At 40.3% G+C, this 19,596-nt stretch overlaps 1 protein-coding gene across 1 annotated transcript in view; it reads left to right on the top strand.

Annotated features, from left to right (window-relative positions):
* The window catches only part of cntnap5a (contactin associated protein family member 5a), a 100,139-nt gene that overhangs the window by 9,488 nt on the left and 71,055 nt on the right, over positions 1-19,596 (top strand). Inside the window, exons 2-3 of the mRNA XM_084022448.1 lie at positions 7,601-7,711; positions 8,528-8,721. Of these exons, the coding sequence (XP_083878574.1) occupies positions 7,601-7,711; positions 8,528-8,721 (305 nt within the window). The remainder of the gene's footprint in view (positions 1-7,600; positions 7,712-8,527; positions 8,722-19,596) is intronic.

The raw sequence follows: 19,596 nt of genomic DNA, 5'->3' as shown, positions 1-19,596 counted from the left end.
TGGTAAAATAGTTATTGTCAATTAGTATTATGATGTGTATTATTTAGCAGTCCATCTCTAATATTACCCTATTGTAGATGCACCATTGCAACTTTCTTGGCCGATTCCGATTTCCAATCTTTTAATAATCTTACCTGTTGATTCAGATTTTTGTAAATTGAGTGTTATTTCTAAACACTATTGACAGCATGGCACCAGACTCCCTTTTGTCCTGGAACGTCCCAAGAAATATTTAATTGTCAGTCAGTGACATCATAAAATAATACAAATTGTTAATCCATCCTGAAGTTGGTGTAGGATGTCAACATTTTGTAATACTCTCTTTTTACTTTGTTAATCTATAGTGGTTATTTGCATAACACATTCAATTTATCAATAAGGCAATTCATTGTGTCCTTAATTAAAGACTTGATTTGTTTCAAAAATATCTTGGCTTCAGTAGTTTTATAAATTATGTTTTATAAGCTATTTGAAGCTATTGTTAGGAAGTTAAACATGTCATAATTCCCTCTCTAATCCCTATTTTATATTTCACTGAAAAAATAGCCTTCAAACAACTGCATTTAATTTAAGTTTCAACATTACATTTGAACACATCACGATTATATTTACCTTTGTCCAATACTCATTACTATTGCAAAGCGCTTGAATGCAGCATAATGTAATTCAATGCAACCTCCATTAACGTTAGCTCCATGTTTAGCCAAGCAGGACTGCGCTGCCCACCGGCTGCTAACAGCTAGCGGCTAAAACCCGTGAGTTAAGAATTAGCATCGAGGCCAGTTGCTTGAGTTTCTTGAGAAATCGTTTCAGCCCTATGCACTGTTAAAGTAGAGTTATTCTATTGTTAAGTTGTTTTATAATGCTATTGCTGAGCATTTATTCCATTGAATATTACCCTAGTACTTAAATCTAACCCCACTGTCACAATATATGAGGTTAATACCTAAAGGTTACTACCGATATCACAGCGGTACCCATTATTGCCCATTATTACCTTTTCTTTATCAATCTGTCGCGTATGATGCTCCTGGAAATCCTGCACTTACTGAACACAAATCCTGCTTCACTGCAATCCTGGGGGGTGAATAATTAATGTCTGGCAGATGAGATGTGTATAATCACTAAAGCTGTCGATCGCCCAGTAAAACATCCCGCTGGCTGCCTGTAAATGCTCGTAGGTCCCTTTAGATTATATGCGGTGTTCAGAGAAATGAAGTGCTACAGTAAACCGCGCCGCGTTTCTCAATCATTTGTATCGATGAGAGCTTCCTTGAATTCAGCCAGCGCTTGGGACTAATTGTCAGCCGATACCTTGGCTCTACTGGGGCCGTCGCCGAGCAGAGGTCACTGAGCCCCAAAGCCTGTTCGTGCATGCAAGGTATCGTATGAAGCTTTATCGATACCACACAGAGGTCTGAGGCCACTCCGTAACAGATACTATCACTGCCCCCTTTGATATTATTGACTCTGTGGTCTGTGTTGACTGAACCTATGCACCTTCCAACTGACTGCCTTTGCTCTCGTGGTGTTAATCAGTGCTGCAGAGGTGCTATACATGGTTTTAAGTGTTTTATTGCCCATAGCAGCAAATTAGCATTAGCCTATATATGTATGCGATATTGACCGTGTGTCATGTTGAATTATTTAGTGAATTATTTAGTGTTTCCCCAGGGTTGACTACTTTGGCCTCACACCACATTAAAAGCACTGGGGCTACTATGACACCACTTCCAGCTAACCTCACAAGAACAGGGAGAACAACGGGAGAAAAACGGCATCGCGGATCGGTTTTAACCATTATTCCAGCTGCCATTTGTTTTTATTTTCTTGTTAATCAGTGTGCCTTATCAACCTAAATGTAAACGGATGTGGGATTTTATTCTATAAAAAAAGACCTTCTCCCAGAATCAAGACATTATATAAATGAAGCACTATACATGAAGACTGCCATCCTTGGAAAAACATCGACATCATTAACCCTATCAACCTTCCATCAATCTTGTCCTATAACTTAAAGAAACTTAAAGAAATACTAATAAGGCAACGAGTATGAGCCAATCAGAGGAGAGCAGGACGGGTCTTCCCACAATGCAGGATGGGGGGGGGGGGGGTTCTCTACCAAATACTTTTAAATATCAGGCCAACAAATACTCAGCCACTAATGTATTCTGCCCACTCACTAATGGCAGAAGAAGAAGACAATTTGTTTAGGTTGCACTCCTGATTGTTGGTCGTTAATGCCATTGCATCCCTTGACAAGAATGACAAGCTATTTTAATAATCTCTGTCCGGCCTCTAGACTCTGTTCTGCTTTACTGAGACATTATTCAAAATAATCACTCACAGAACATTAACAGATGACAGCACTGATAAATTGCTAAACTCATTTATCAACTCGAAAAAAACAAAACAGCTTTGTGAATTCATACTTTGAGGAGGTTTGGACTGTGTGTCAGAAAAGAAATTAGCCATTTGTAAACATATGCCGTGGTAACTTTTGTAGACTAATAATTGAACTCATTTTATTGTGTTTCAGATGTATTTTTTTTTCAAATTTCTGCTTCTTGTCCATTTGTAGTTTTTGCTCTCATTGAACGACCGTATAGCAGTCAGTGAATTTATGGTCAATCTGCTCAATCATCATTTGCAGTCAGTTGTTAAATTCTTTATTGTCTCTTCAGTGATAATTGACTTCAGAGATCAATTGCAGTTATCCATATTTCAGTTTCTTTTACCTTCTTATTTCTCATAAACTCCTTCAGAATATAAAAAGACAAGGACTGACAAGGAGACAAGGAGGTTGTAACAGAAGAGGTAATATACTGATTTACACCCTGTAAGAATAAAATCTGTAATTTATTGTATATATAAATACCAACATAGACTCCTGTGTGTCAATAGATCAATAGATGGATCATCTTAGATTGAAGTTATTCTCAGGTAAATGGAGTAAAAAGTAGAATACCTCCCTATGAGCTTAACATGGAAATGGAAAGTGCAAATACGCACTTACATTCTGTATACCGTTGCTCAACAACCTGTGAATGACTTAATCTAATTTATCATGAGTAGTAATCAGTCAACCAATAATCCAATAACCGTTGCTTCTCTGTGAAAAGGGACTATTGGTTGCAGCTGTATTGGAGCTACAAGGTTGATGTCACAGTTGCTTGGTTTGTGAGTTTCTAAGGGTGCGAATGGATCACAAAACTCACGGTTCTGATCGTATCATGGTTTTCAGTCAGCAGAATAAACTAAAATCTAACTTTTAGATGCCTGGATCACGTTATTTTGGGCCAATTGTGCCTTTTTGGTTTTTGCTGTTTTGACTGGTTTACAGACTTTATCACGATTGTTCCGAAAAATCAGTCAAGTCAGTGTGAACCATCAAAAATATGAAATTGTCCTGCTTTTACTTTATTTTTCTTTATCTATATTTGCATAAAACATGCTATTCAAATTATTACAAAATAAGTTTTTTTTTTTTAGAAATGTGTAGTTTTAACTGTGTATTATAACCTACTTAGAGCTAGTGTGAGAGTCATAATTCTCTCTCCAATATCTATTATATATTACTGCTACAAAACCTCTTTCAAACAACTATTTATTCTTTAAATATTCTAGCCAATAACAACATTACTACATATTACATTCTGACTGTTCATGACATACATGCAATCTGATTCTGCAGCTGTAACATTAATCACGTTTTGCGCCACTCAGACAAGATGATCAGGTCAGATTGAGAAGTCTTTTCTCCTGCACTCCACCCTTGGACTATCTCTATTACATGTTCTATTTTTAGGAAATCCCTTTTGGCATTTTCTCATACCCAACTTTTCCTGAGACTCGATATCCAGGTATGAGGGGACTCAGGCCTCCTCCAGCCAAATGTGTGCTACAAATACCACTTTGTTGTGATAGTCGTATTTCTTCATGGAGCACCATCAGTTTGTGCACTTGGGTTCAGGCGGGCTTGCTAATGAGCGGAGAAGAGCATCGGAAAAAGAGCTGCATGTACAGGCTGAGTCAATATCATATATATTTTTTTATTGTCAAGAAATCCTATGAAAAAAGGAAAAAAAACAACAAAGAATTGATCCTGTGAACACGTATTGTCCGTGTAGCCATGTCCGTGTAGCCATGCCTAATGTACTGCAGCATATTCCTATGTGCCAATGAGCTTCACACTGCAGCATGTTTCTTTATTATGATAAATGCAGACACTCTTATTTATTTGTAGTTGATCCACATTAACTGTTCAGGTGCTGTAGATACACAAAAGAACACCACATGTGTGTTAATCTGCAGCTGAAAATAGTCCCCATTGAAAGCACGATTTTTAGAGAAGCACCTATTCAGCAATCGAACATCTGTGACGATATCGGCCTTGCTGACTGCCGTTGGCCTATATTGGCAAATAAGATGACATTCCCCGGTGGCGGTGGCTGATTTATATCTGTTGAGTGGGACTCGAACCACAGTAGCACATGCTGCTACTTCAGCAGCTGATTCAGCCACTGGACGCGGCTCCAGCATGATGGGGGGCAACGCAAGGGCAACGCAAAGTCGGCAGGAAAGAGGGAAGAGCTAAACAAGATGAATCCATTGGTGCCAAACTTGACATGCTAACTGACATGCTAATGTGAGGGAAAACTGGCATGGCGTTAATTGAAGTGGTCCCTTGACCTCTGACTGAAAATGGACTCTGTGTAGCCACAAGTCCCCCCTGTACAGAGATGCCCAATAATCCCATGCAGTGTTTTGCATTCATGCAGTATAAATGTGTTATTTACATTTTTTATTTGAATATTTCTGAATACGAGGGACTTTGCATTCAATAAGTTGGCACATATTGAGTCCATTTTTTTTAACTTGACGTCACTGTATAAAATGACCTGTTGTGGCCTCTTGGATAACCACAGCCTCATGAAACTGAATTATGAAACTGATTTATGACACAAACAGCTTGACACATACTGCTGAGCTGCATGTCAAATTAGTCTTCAGGTTCCCAGCTTCCAGATGATTTATGCCACTTCTATGTGGCGTTTAGTGTTGACCCCCCAGAGAAATCACCTTTCCATCCTAAAAAGAAAAAAAAACTTAAGGTATTTAATTTATACTGGCAATGTCTTTGATTTCCTGGCACAAAAGGGGAATTAACAGCAACAAATACAAAATAAAGAAACACAACAAGAAACCATCAGCTATTGGCCTCATGGTTGATTTGCATTTTGATCAGTATCAGCCCAGAATTTCACAAGCGCTGCATTCGAGAGCTATCTTAAGAAACTATGTAACACCTTTATGAAAGATCTACACTAGCAGTAGGAACCACTTAGCTAGTGAGTGCAGAACAGACAATAGGGATTATATTGTTTTTTTTATGGGATACGAAGACAGATATTAACACCTGCCTTAACCTTTAATGACACAAATTAATTAAATAGACATTTCAGTTGGAATACTAGAGTAACTAAACACCTTTGTGGCTCGGATTCAGTGCTTGCTTATTTTTAGTTGTATATAATATATTATATCGCCAACATGATCAGTGATAACCTGTAGTGGGCTGCCAACCCACGTGTGTCACCATGACACTTATGTTGGACCGTGTAGACTGAAAATCCATCCTACTAGCACTTCTGTGACTGAAAGTGAAAGCTCTTGATATCAGCTGGTGTACTTATGATTTCAAAACAGATTAAGTGTTCCCTCTCGGCTCGCATGTGTTTATGTCCATGCATTCAGATGCACGTCTGGTTCATTTGGCTGTAAGATTCGAGCCCCCGAGCCTTGCATCGAGATTGTGAGTCAGCTTCAGAGGATTTTCAGTTATCCCGCAGACCAAGGAGCAGCTTTGCAGGCAAATCATCCTGAATCCATAAGTCTTCCTGACTGACAGCAAGGCATTTGGCTCAAGACCAAATCTGTAAACAACAACAGGGTCTGGGAGATGCACATTTTGCACATGGGGGGGATTTTACTGCACTCACATCAGCTGTCAGCTTGAGAACGTGTATTGTGCAGCCCGTTTTCACTCCCAATGCCAAATACGTCAGCTTGGTGGCGCTACGCGTCAAACTGTGGCGCTTTACGTGGCCATAATTATGGTGGGAACAGAGGAGGAAGTCAGGTGATGACGTGTAAAGAGGGATAACGTCTGCATCGGTAGGAGGTTGTGGTGGATGGGTGGAAGACTGGCATCCACATCCTGTGTGAAGCCAAAAGTCAACATTAACTTCCCGTCTCTCCACCATGTAAAGTAGTCTACTTAATTTATTTTGGATTTCTTGCCCACAACTTAGCAAGTTGTTTCCTATGAAAACAGGAGTTTATTTTGAAAAGAATGTAATAAACGGAAATTGACAATTTGAAAACAAAGCATCTTAGTTTGAAGTCTAGTGAAGCGCCATTGACCAAGCAGTCGAGAATGTCTGTGTTTTACCGTCAAAATGTTGTCAACAAGAAAGGATGAGTGGATAGAGATTGGAGAGAAAATAGGAAGAGTGAGAGTTATCCTGAAGGGATCAGAAAGTGGGACTTGGGAGACTTTTGACAGATTAAGAGTGCTGTGCTTTCGTAATAACCCTGGTTCCGGTGGTGCTGTGCTAAGATGGCATGCCGCTGTTCTCATTCCCCCAATGAAACATCTGCAACTGCAGCTCAGCCATAATTTGAGTCTTGGACTAAACAGCTTGATCCACTTTAGTCACACTTGAAATCAGGATTAGAGAAATCTCTTGGCAAGCGATCTGAGAGCAGTCAAATCAGGTCAGTCGAAATTCGGTGAGACGCCCAAAAGGAGAAGGAGCTCATGCTGTCAGCTCCGCTGTGCTCTTGTCTACCAGATGGATGGCCAATTGCCACTCCAGATGTGCTCAGAATCCATCTGAACTCAGAGTAAAGTAGCATCCGAAAAACAAAAAAAGCCCCTCGCGCTCAGAAGAGTAAACTGCGCGCTGATGGAGAGGGTGTGGGGATAATTGTAATCAGGCCGGTGCCAGTTTTCATTACGTTCTCAGACACGGACCTTAATGCAGCTCCGCACTCGAGTGAAGCCAAACAAGTCGCTGCTCTTATTGTGTCGGGCAGCTCGGATCAGAGGAAGAGGAGACTGACAGGTTTAGATCACTGGACGCTTAATCTGTTCTCGCCTGTTGGACGTGATGTAATCTCACACTGTGGGATTAAAAAGAACACACACACACACACACACACGCTCATGTCCACAAAAGGAGCCGTGGAGTTTTCTGTGCTATTTCCAAGGGTCACCGCATGGGTTAATAGACTGTTTGAGGTATCTGAGAACTGGATAAGTGAGCCAGCCCTGTTATTTTCTCCAGTTCTTGCTTTAAAACTACCACCGACAGGTAAAGATGCACTTTGAACCAGCATGTTTAACTCCTCAAGGATATATTTTCTGTTGTTTGTGCTGAAAAAAAACAAAACAAAGAACAGCGAGCAGTGAAATACTTTCAAAGGTGTTCTTCAAATGGTCAGATCTGCATGTGAAATGAATGATATGAACTATACGCAACAAGAAGAAAAAAACAGGTATTGAGGTTAACGGCCCATGTGTTTTCTTTCCCAGATAACTGCAATGGTCCTCTGGTGTCCACGTTGCCACAGTCATCCTTTCAGAGCTCGTCTCAGTCCTCGGTCAGTTATGCTGCGTACAACGCCAAGCTCAACAGAAGAGATGGTGAGTACGAGATTTTCTCACACGGGTTCCATATATTCCACATGCTTTAGATCCGCCCCGCTGTACCAGCCGTTACCACAGAAACGCTCACTTGCACCATTTATTAAACGGTTCCACGGGCTGTTTTTGAAGGCAATGACGAAGCAGCAATGAGGTGTGACAACTGGCTGCATTTACCACACGTTGCACTTCACACAGGCGCTGCCACATTGTTTTAAGAGGGGAGAGAGAGAGAAGGCTGTGTGGAATTACTGGTAGACTAGAGCATTTGTTTTTAAATATCTAATTGCAATTATTTTGACTAATATTAGATATTGCGATATCTTAGGGAATGATGATTTATAACATATTAAAATGGTTAGTGTGTGTTTTTTTTTTCTACCAAACAAAGATGCAGAGGTCAGGACGTATTACATTTCTGCCTGTCACAAATATTGTGCCTCGTGCAAATTGGAAGATGGAACATGAAGACTAGCTGATCAAACCATTTTCCAAACAAAGAGATAACAAAGACAAACACTACCAACTCAGACAATTAGTATAAATATTTTAGTAATGAACCAAAACAAAAGCCAATGCAAATGCCAATAATGAACAACTATTTGCATATGAGTATAAACAGTTGCACTGACCCTGAAGTGAGGCGGCTGACCTCCACTGTGTTCGCTGGAGTGTTCCTTCACCGTGAAGCCTTTGATATGCAAACACTGGCTGTATCAGGACAAACTGAGCCCTGCGGCGGCTGAGCATAAACCACAAAAATCTGCTATTCATTGTCCAAGATATCAATGTTTTATGGATCCCCCCCTCCCTCAGGAGCGGGAGGCTGGTCTCCCATGGTGACCGACCAAGAGCCTTGGCTCCAGGTGGACCTCAAGGAGCAGATGGAGGTGACGGCTGTGGCCACGCAGGGACGCTACGACAGCTGGGACTGGGTCAGCAGTTACATCCTGCTCTACAGTGACACGGGCCGCGGATGGAAACAGTACAGGCATGAGGATGGTGTTGGGGTGAGTCTGCACACAGCTGTTTCCTTTAATCAGCTTTCTAGTATGACTTCATTGGAGGTTTTCTGTATACTGTTAAATCTAGTGTTGGTAATCTTGCAAAAATTGCAAGAATGATAAAAAATGATAAAAGAAAAAGAAAAACCCAAGCGTTTGCCAACTCTTTTCCAATGAAAGTAGCTAGCAGCATTAGCTCCAAAAGTCGCTAAATCTAGCGGGAAAGTCACCAAGTCGTCAACGTCCAAAGCCACGCCCTCAAATTTATCATTATGAAAGTAAACAACGAACATGGCTATTAGTTAGTTCTCACAGCTGTCAAGCTAGCAGCTTGCAGAAGACTCTGAAGATGTGCAATGAGTGCAGGGGCAGAGTGAACGCCCTAGACTGTATAACGTACTGACGTGGTCTCTGTGACATCATCCATAGGTCTCTGAAGAGCCACTTTGAAGCTCTAGTGGTTGGCTCTGGCTCCGGGGATAATTTCACTTGAAGTCCTGCGACAGCTACAGATAACTGATCTCTCTTGTTTTTGGTCAGAGTATTTCATTTATTGATTGCTGTTGGATGTAATCAGAATTGTAACAAATATAAATGTTTTTGAAGAAAATTACCAAACCTACCCCATCAACTGAACTCAAGAAGGATTGATATGATTTTTTTAGTAGTTTTTTTGTATTACTTTTTGTTTGAAACAATTCTGGATGGAAACGTTCAGATTCAGAGGAAACAAATTGAATTCTTGGCTATTCATGGTTAAGTGACTCAGTTAGCCTAGCTTAGCATAAAGACTGGAAGGAGGGGGAAAAGCTAGCCTGCTTCAATTCAAAGCTTACGAATTACAGGCTGGATGTCCTGAGGTCAGAATGGAAGATGATGGCCAAGCTAAGATCCTGTGGCACTTCCAGATCCATACTGACAAACTGGTGATGACTAACGAACCGGACATTGTGGTAGTGGACAAACAGCAGAGGACAGCAGAAGTGATAACATCAGGAAGAAGCAACTTGAGAAGCTCGAAAAATACGGGTATTTTATAAAGGGCTGAAAGCGGAGCTAGAGAAGATGTGGAGATTAAAGGCATCAGTGGTTCCAGTGGTAATCGGATCACTCAGTGTTCAAACCCCCAAACTGGGACAGTGGCTCCAGCAGAGTCCAGAATGAACACCTGAGATCTGTGTCCAGAAGAGTTACCAGAAGAGATACTGAAGAACCCTCAGGCTCGGGTTCTGTATCAGAGACCTGGGAGCCTGAGGAAAACACAAGACTGCCCATGGGGCGAGTGTTCACTTTCGACTGTGTCACATTTCTCCTCATTAATGAGTCAGGAGTCTGTTCTGGACAACATTTGTAGGAGTAGCAAATAATCAATTTGATAACAGTCAAATGTCAATATTCAAATTATGCATAACAGTGGGTTATTGATTAAAGCACGTAGCAATGCTGCTGAACTGAAATTAAAGGGGCCAGCGAACAAATAGCAGAAAATAAATGAATGAAAGATCAAATTACAATGGAAAATAAAAAAAATATAGCCACTAAGAAAACATATAGGGCCTACCTAACTCACTAATTAATAGGGAGTCTGGACTGGGTTATGGTATTTAATTTCAACACACACTTTATATTTAAACAGCAGCAGAACTAAAAAAAAAAAAAACAACTCAGGGGAATTGGCACCAACGTTGGCCTTTTCAAGCCCGGGGGAATTTTGAGAAATATTGGTCAGGCACCGTTGCGTTCAGGCAGAGAATCAAAGATCTACACTTAGCCACACTAACTGTTTCCAGTGGTTGATACTACTGGTTGTAGCTCCTTAATGTACAGACATGAAAGAGGAGAATATCATGTAGACCCTACTAAAACTACATCTACGCCTGTCAGTTTAGACTCGCTTTTACATGGTCCGTTCCACGCTGAGCTATTTATTGATGACATCACAGGTCTGATAACACATCCTCTCGATTTTTCAACACATTTCTAGGTGTGGGTAGTGTCTGGTGTCAATGCAATTATACTGCTTTTTATGGTCCTCCATGTACTGTCACAACTCGTTAATCCATCCCATACAAGTACTCAAGGTCTGAGAAAATAGCCTCATGCTGGCACATGATATTAATCCTTTATTGTGTTCGTCCCAGTTATGTCAAAGGCTGCTGACAAGCTGTTAAATTATTATTATTTTTTTTACGTGAGTTTTTAAACTTGGCAGTCCTATTAGCACATTGTGTAGCTGCCCACTGGTATGTCACTGGCCTTTTTTTATTGTGTTGGCATGAAAGAGCACAGAGATGTGAGGGTGTACATTGCTTGAATCACTATTGGAATTAGAGATTAAATAAAACACCGACAACATAGCACGGTTCTTTACTTCTTATATTTCCAGACAATAAGTAACATCCACAAAAAAACATTGACAACCTACATTTTAAGACAGAACAAAAATATTGAAATAAAACAAAAAACAAAGAGATGCCACCTGAAACGGCTGAAAGATAATATAACACGGTTTCAGTCGATATAATATTAAATTGAGTTAGACTTAGAAAGTGGGTATCACACAGTAGGGACTTACGCTACCTACTGGGAGAGGTAAGATGTCTAATAATTGGGCCCCAGGTACTCTCCCATTTTTCATGAAAACCACGTGTTACTTCCAAGCCTCTGAGACTAGTTCCTTCAGCCATCAGGAAGAACCAGCAGCGCTGGCAGCCTAATAATAAGACAGTTCTAACTCTGAAACACGTCCAACTCTCTTGAAGTCAGAATCCCCCCATCCCGCGTTCACACCTTTACTGTCACTTACACACTGTTTGTGTGTTTGTCCTCAGGCTGGAAATAGTCCCCAACAAATACACACCGCTGTAAACACTCGAGGTGTGAATCACGATTCCATTCACCTGTCAACCATTCAAACACACCACGCATCTCAATGTGTCGCCTCCTCAATTTCCTGTGTTACCGTGCGCAGCTCCATTTTCATCAATCAATACAAGCTGTCAGATAAATCTGAAGTTCCTTTTTTATCTCAAAAGTGCCTTCAAAAATCAGACTACAACATTTAAAAAAAAAAAAAGCATAAGTGCTTCTGCAGTGCATGTGCTGTAATCTACAAATCTAGGGTTCACATAGCCATTATAAGCCAGGTCACTTCCTGCATGAGCGGGGCCTGGGTTCCATTCTGGGTTTGGGCCAGGTCTGGGTGTGGACGTCTCCTCGGTACTCCAGCTTCCTCCCACAGTCAAGTTTTTGCAATGTGCAATTGTGAAGCACAACAATCAACTAGAAACAAATACATTTCCATTTTTATGATGGAAAATTGGAATACAACAATACTTAAACACTGAAATCATGTGCAGAGCTTTTCATATGTGTAAACTGCCAATATCGGGGGCCCCTGATGAGCGTGGGGGCCTTAAGCAGCAGCTTAGTCTGCTAATGCCTCAGATCAAATTTCATGTACCATCTGGCAAAACAGTTGCATCATTTTTTTTAAAATCACTTTTAGATATTTAACCAGACATTAATTTGGTAATATAAACAAGAACAAATGATCTGAATGAATTTTAATATTTGGTAAATATATAATATTACAGCGTTTCTTCATGTGTTACCCAGCCAATCCTCATATGGCTATTTTTAATTTAAATGTTTTGCCGTGCAGTGAGAATACAAGACAGAGATATTACAACAGGACCTGCAGCTGCCATTATTTGTAAGTGACCCGTGACTTTTCACCGCGGCCGACGGCGGCGCATCATACCAGTCAAAACGGGCATCATCCTCTGGCAAGCGTTCAAACCAGGCGTGACTGAATTATATTTACTGATGTGTGTTTTATTCACACTCACAAAGTCCCTTTGGTGCTCATGTGAACTGGGATTTATAGTATAATTTATATACTGCAGGATGAGTGTCAGCCAATTAGTCAGGAATCTCTCATTCTGAAACTCACATCCTCCACAACTACAGCGCTCACCAAGACCTTTGGCTGATACTTACTCACATCCGTCTGGCATTTTAACAAGTGAAGCTCAAAGGTAACGGCTCGCTGCCAGAAACCGAACTGAGGGGGACTAATGAGAGAGCAGCAGCTGCTGATAGGACTGCGAGCTCTCAGCCATTCTTAGCTAACGGTGAGCCAAATTAGCTCCATGGAAAAAAGAGTTCTCTAAAAACACAACAAAAAAAGTGTGCGGGGGGGCTAAAGGTCGACATTCCCGCAGGCATCTTCTAGATGCTGCAGTGTTTGAAAATGAGATCGGATGGAACAAACAAAACCCTGCCCTACCTTCCAGTCATCTGGCTTCAAATATGCAGTGCTATATGAAATAATATAGAGTTATATTACATTTGTGCAGAGTGTGATGCGAGAGAAAGGTCTTCTTAATGCATCGTCAGATACTTTGTGTGCCAAGCTGCCAGTTTGTTTCACTTAAATCTCTCTCAAATCAGTGACTTCCTCTGAGGACTATGCATATTCATATTAAATATTTCTATAATCTGGACCTTATCTATGGGCAGATCTTGCTCTGGATCACGGTGTTGGAAGGACATCGCCACCCTTAAAGGACCATACCAGTCTAATTCTGACTTCTCGCCATTAGCAGAGATTTCTCTTGTCTTCAACACATTTTGTGTGTATCAGTGTCTGCAGTTTATACTTTAGTAGAGCTCAACCTACATGTTTTAACTAACGTTTACTATCACTCTTGTTGACATTGTGTAAAAACATTCTACGAGACTGTTAAGTGTCTGGGTTTAGGATATTCAACCTTGTTAATATCACTGCATTGTTTATTTGATCTAAAATGACTGTATTACTCCAATAAAGCTAGAAGCAGGATCTGGGTGCACTTGTTGTTAATGTCCGGCTACTTCCAGTTTTACATAAGTGACCCGGGTGGAGCTAGCCGCTAATATTGAGTCTCATTTGGGCGTACACCGATCTCAATAACAAACACACTCTTGGCACAAGGAAAATCTCTTGGCTGCATCCCATTGGCCAAAAGTTCTATGGCTGGCTCTGATTGGAATTTGTAACCAGTATTAAGATAAACAAGCTTGTATGAGATAAATTGCGATCCGCTGTTCATGTAGAGCAGAAGATACTGGTCAGAGAACAACTTCACAACATGTCCCAGTATGAATATGAGGAAGACGTACTGGGAGAAGTTGAAAATCATTCATTTATGGCGACCGTTGAGCCGTGTCAGAAGTCTGAGGTGTAACTTTAAGCCAATCATTCACCTTCTTTGTACTTTCTGCCCTCTGAGCTGTCAATCACAACAGAGCCAAGACAGCCGTTTGGCTAAATGTTATTACGCCTGGAAAAATAGTTCCTTACAATAACTGAATTTCAAACTAGAATTTGAGCTAAGGAGGATTTTAACGACGAGCTGAGTTTGAACTAAACTTGACAAACATTCTCAGGTACATTCTCTAACATTTATTGAATACTCCCCCACTAGTCAGTAAGAACTAAAGAAGCCTCTTGGTTGAGAGGTGAAACGTCTTCAAAAGCTGAAAGCAAGTCTAGATAAAGCTTACGAAATTTGCCATGACCTGGATGACTGAGAATCTTCACAGACACAAAATATAAACAAACTATATCATAATATCTAAAAAATAAAGCAACTTTGGTAAACATGGTAGAGGTTTATGTAAGCTAGGTGGCCGTTGTTGTCAATGACATGTAGTAACACTGGTATGGTCCTTTAAAGCTCCACCACTGGGTATTAAAACTCACCAAAACAAGTACACATGAAATCACATGTGGGCTTTGGCGTATTGTCAAACATACAGTACAGGTATATAACCCCCTCGTACTGAGCAAACAGGATGAAGAGGTTAGTTTCTCCCTCAGTTTAACTTTTTGACGATTTGCTTGCCACTTGCACTTCTTCCAGTCTCCTGTCTGTGTGAACATTGTGAACAAAGCCTCATCAAGTAGAGAAGTAACATGTGAAACAACATGAGGTTTCCAATCTACTAGCTGATAATAACCTCATTAGCGAACGCCAGGGGAGAAAATATGAAAATAACTTTATGAGATGAAATGTGTGTTATCAGCTTGTGTGTTATGAAACTATTGAATGTCGTTTCTTATGTGAGAAAAAAAAGCCTATGGAAGATTTTTTTTACTGAGCTGCGGGATTATATATTCAGCAAATTATTGCATCAAAGCTCATTTCCATTCACAGAGAAGACTCACAAAACCAAGTTAATTTGCATTCCCAAATATGAAACATATCATATTAAAGATACAGGATTTGAGAAAAATAGTAAAAAAATAAACAAACCGTAAGGGAACGGAAATATGTCAAAAAACAAAGAAAAAAGGAAATACAAAAAAATTTTAAAAAATTAAAGACTGAAAGAGATAAAATAAATGGACAAATAAATTTAATAAATAAGACAAATGATCGTCCTTATTTTGTTTGATGGTACTTTCAAAGTGTACTTTTAAAAAAAAGGCAGAGGTTTTGTTTGAATCCGGATTTAACCTATTTTCCAGTATAATATTTGCAATCTACTCCTTGGTGAATGAACTGATGCTCCATGCAAATATTCACAGGTGGGAAGAGGATTGTATTCTAGCAGGGGGTTCTAAATTACCTCCATTATCCTTGAAAAGCCCTATTCAGAAATCTATTTTTAATACAGCTGTGAATAAACGTGTGAAACAAATTCTTCTCCGCAAGGGAGGGGAATTTACACCTTCATTTCCATGCTTGTTAGCTGTTCAGGTAGATGGGGATCTAACAAGGATTAAAATGGGTATGCATGATTGCTGATTTTATCTGAGTAATTGTGTCTTGTATCAGGATTTCACTTGCAATATTATACAGCCCAGTCCCACAGGAAATACAAACAACCGTGTGGTAACTATGTGTCAAAACAGTGATGATCCTGAGACGAACCATCAGGTTCACATGCGTGCCATGACATTTGGAACAGATATTCAAGGTTCCCAGAGGATGACTCCTACTGACTTTGGTGATGATCCGGTTCCTGTTCACACTGACTTCATACAAGTGAACCAACATTCGTAAACATGAAGTTACACAGACGGACAGGCAACTCATTGATTGGACAGTGTTGGTGATTGTCACCTTGCATCGTCAGCACACGCGTGGTTCTGTGGTAATTAGCCTATAATAAGACTGCACATGGACCACATGTTGTGAATAATCACTGGCAGGTAGAGATAGGACTATACCAAAGGTCCTTTTGTGTATTCCCAGCAACAGCGGGGAGCTCACAGTGGCGTCTTGTACAGTAATGATTCGGGGCTTATTACTGTGGAATCACTGTCACACACTTTTTAATGGACTTAATGAACTGAGAAAATACAGTCTCATACAAGCACAGCCGTTTTGGAATCTTTTAAAATATTCATTAAGGAAAGTATCCACACAGATGTGAATAAATGTCTGTTTGTATAAATAGGTTTTATACAGGCCCTTATACAGACATAGATATTGCTTCCTGAACAGACTTCACGATCAGCAGTTGGATTTATTGGTAGTTTATCTTTTGAAATCACGCTGCAATCGCATATCTGCTATCATAAAATTCTGTGGTTGGTTTTCTCACCGCAAACAAACCGCACCAGAGTCCATTTGCAAGAGGGCTTAGACTCAGTTTGCTTGTTTAGTCCGCACCAGGGTGACAGCTTTCACAGCAGCCCAACGAACCGGACTGTCCGGGTGAATGGACCTGAGTTTGATTTAAGTGATCCACACGGGTTAGTTGTTAAATCACCCAAAGATGGTGAACACAGTCAACGTCATACCTGCTACAATATACACCAGCATGTAAACCAAGCCATTGTAAAAATGTTGCCTATCAAGTCGCCACACATGTCATTTCTAACATCAAAAACATTATGTATTAATTTTCTGGAACTTACACAGAAACATAAAATAAACTCCTATGGGCAAGGGAAGTTGAACAAACTAAATAAGTCTTTGGGTCGAGGCAAACTATTGGCTAATACTCCACACTAGCAGGATTCTGCACCCAGAATCAGCACCATGGACAGCGCAGGAGTTGGCCAGTGAAATGGAAGTAAGAGCATCTTTAGCATCTGTATTGTAACGTTTTCCCAGTGAAATAGTTGAGCGGTGCAGTTAAAAGAGGGAGATAGATCAAACCATTGCACTTGATTGGACTGCTACAAAGTGAGCGAGCTTCAAGTTTATCCTGATACGGAGCTACACAGGACTGCTGCCTCCACACACCCCTCCCTCACCTGCTGTTAGATCAGGAGGAGGATGAGGGACAGAAGAAAGAGAACCCGATTTTCAACCGCTTCTGTGTCACTGCAGAGCAGACGAACGTGTTGCCATGGACACAGAGCCTGTTGAAAATCAAATTAATTCAAAGTCCCATTTGAAACTACTGTTTTTCCCACTTATATCCAAGCATGTCTACTCTCTCTCCCCATATTGCTTTGTTGGCTGCTTGGATCAACAGACGGTTAAGTGCCAACCCGCCAAATAATGCAGCTTGCTCAGTGCTCCTCACCATCTGACACATAGCATGTGGTTTTACATAAAAAATAAAAACAACTTAAAATGTAAACATAAAAAAAGCTGACGTTGACATTTCGGCACAGTCATTCGTTAGTTAAATGAATCGCTGTGTCGAAAGTCAGGTAACTCCTTTGTGTTGAAGTTAATGTTAATTACGTGTTTTTGTAGTCTCAACCTAATTAAGTGTTTTTGTTGTCCTAACTTAAAGTGGTTGAATTCACCCACCTCAGTGGTTTTGTTGTCTTAACCTAATTCAATGTTTTTGTTGTCCTAACCCTACTAGGTGGTTTTGTTGTGTTAACTTAATTAAGTGTTTTGGTTTTCTAAACCTAACAATGTTTTTGTTGCCCTAAACTAAGTGGTTTTGTTGCCTAAACATAACTAAGTTGTTTTATTGTCAAAACCTAACTAAGTGGTCTTGCTGCCTTAACTTCCTGTGAAGATGGAAGTTTATTTTGAAAAGACATTATGCATGTAACAAGCTTATATATTGGCATGTCGTGAATGACACATTGAAGAGGAACGTGGACCATCATAGTTTGAAGCTTTGGAGCTCTTACCAAGCTAGGTTATTTGATGCACTTGAGTGAAAACGTGGCAGTTATATATGACCGGTGTGGCACCAAAAATTCTCTTTTGATCGGATTATTTTTTGAAACTGTAACAAAAGCATAGCACACTCCGACTTTCACACGGACTAAAACAAAGCATCACTCACAGGGCTACTAGTGTGGCTGTACGATATTGACAGAACCTTGATATAACTTTAGACAAAATGTATTAATTGAATTAAGCCAAAATTTTTATTTTTTGTTGACAAAAACAAAATGTTGTGCTACTTAATGTATACTCTATATTGCTCCTTCAGTATAATGAAGACATGTCTAAGGCCTTGCCGATCCTGGTCAGGGAACTGGCTGTAGCATTTTCTCTCATGGCAAGGTCACACACATAGATTCCTCCTCACTGAGTGTTCCCTTAGGCTGTTTGACTGGCCACTGACCTTTTGGAACATACTGTATGCATCGCCGGCAGCAGGATTCATCCCCCAGTGAATTGATTAAAATAAACTTATGCGTTTGGGCTGTGTGCAACACAAAGGAAAAGTGACACAGGGGAGCTCATCACTGGAGAGGAAGAGTAAAGAGTCTTAATGAATGGGGAGGGTGACTGTTCCACAGTGACAGAAGCATGAATAGAAATAATGAAGTCACGGTGGGGTTAGGATTGTTTATGTGGATAAGGACCTCTCGGTCCTCTGGAAAATCTTGTGCCCCCTCAGGCTTTTAGTTGACTTAATCCCCCAGCTGAAACACACAGGATGTTCTGTTGCAAGTTTTTTTTTTTTTTCTTTTTCCAGAGAGGGAGCAAAAACAAACATCATACTCAGGACAGCCTCAGCGTCGTTCTTGTCGTGGAGTTGCTCTTGAATACTAATGACTCACACTGACGTTTGTGAGTGTTCTTAGTTAATGAATAGCTAGAACGGCTGCAGTGTAGCCTTAATAAGAGTTTGTTTGGTTCATTAGATGTTCCACACATTCAGTGGGGAGTTGGGTTGGAAAGTTAATGACTAGAACAAAAATAATAAGAAGAAAGATGTTTACGAGCGGTTTCCCAAACATACATGGACGGATTACTGAACAGGACCACCTTAGGGTGCCCTCAACTACAAACTGTCACATAAAGAGACACGTAGGAAGAGACTAACTGACGACAAAGACACATAGGTTCTTTCTCCTCACTATCCAGGCAGTTCTAGAGGACTATATAGTGAGCTAACTTTCGACTGTTACTGATCCATACTCTGAACCACTACTGTCGGTGGCCCACCAATAAGAAGTACTGGAGGTGGGAGAAATAACGGTTTCTATGATGTATCACGATGCTTTGTTGAACTATTCTGCATCGATGCAGTTAAGTCTATAATCTATAGATTTGAAGGGAAGATTCTCATTATATTTAAATTCCAAAATAGAGCTGCAGCGTGATGAATTGAAAATCGTTTAATGATCAAATCGTGACGCTCTGAATTGCATTGACTGACGATTCCCACCACTAATAAATACAGACATACCTTTTGTAATAAATACATAATGTAAGTTCATTTGATGTAATTTAAGTTTCCCCGGTAAGCAGTGATGCTGCGTATATGTCTAGGGCTTTTATTGTGAAAGGTAAGACCAGAAGGAGTGGTATATATGTGGGGGCAAAAAGCGTATTTTCCCAAATTCATAAATAAATTAGTGTGTTATGATCCAGTGCTCTACTCATATGAAATATATTATTTACTCACCACGACTCATAGATTTGTCTCTGCTGTCTCTCCTCTCGTCCGTCC

Source organism: Eutrigla gurnardus, assembly GCF_963514095.1.
Source record: "Eutrigla gurnardus genome assembly, chromosome: 12".
NCBI lineage: Eukaryota > Metazoa > Chordata > Actinopteri > Perciformes > Triglidae > Eutrigla > Eutrigla gurnardus.
Note: the sequence above shows the minus strand (reverse complement) of the source record. Positions and strands in the feature narration are given on the sequence as shown.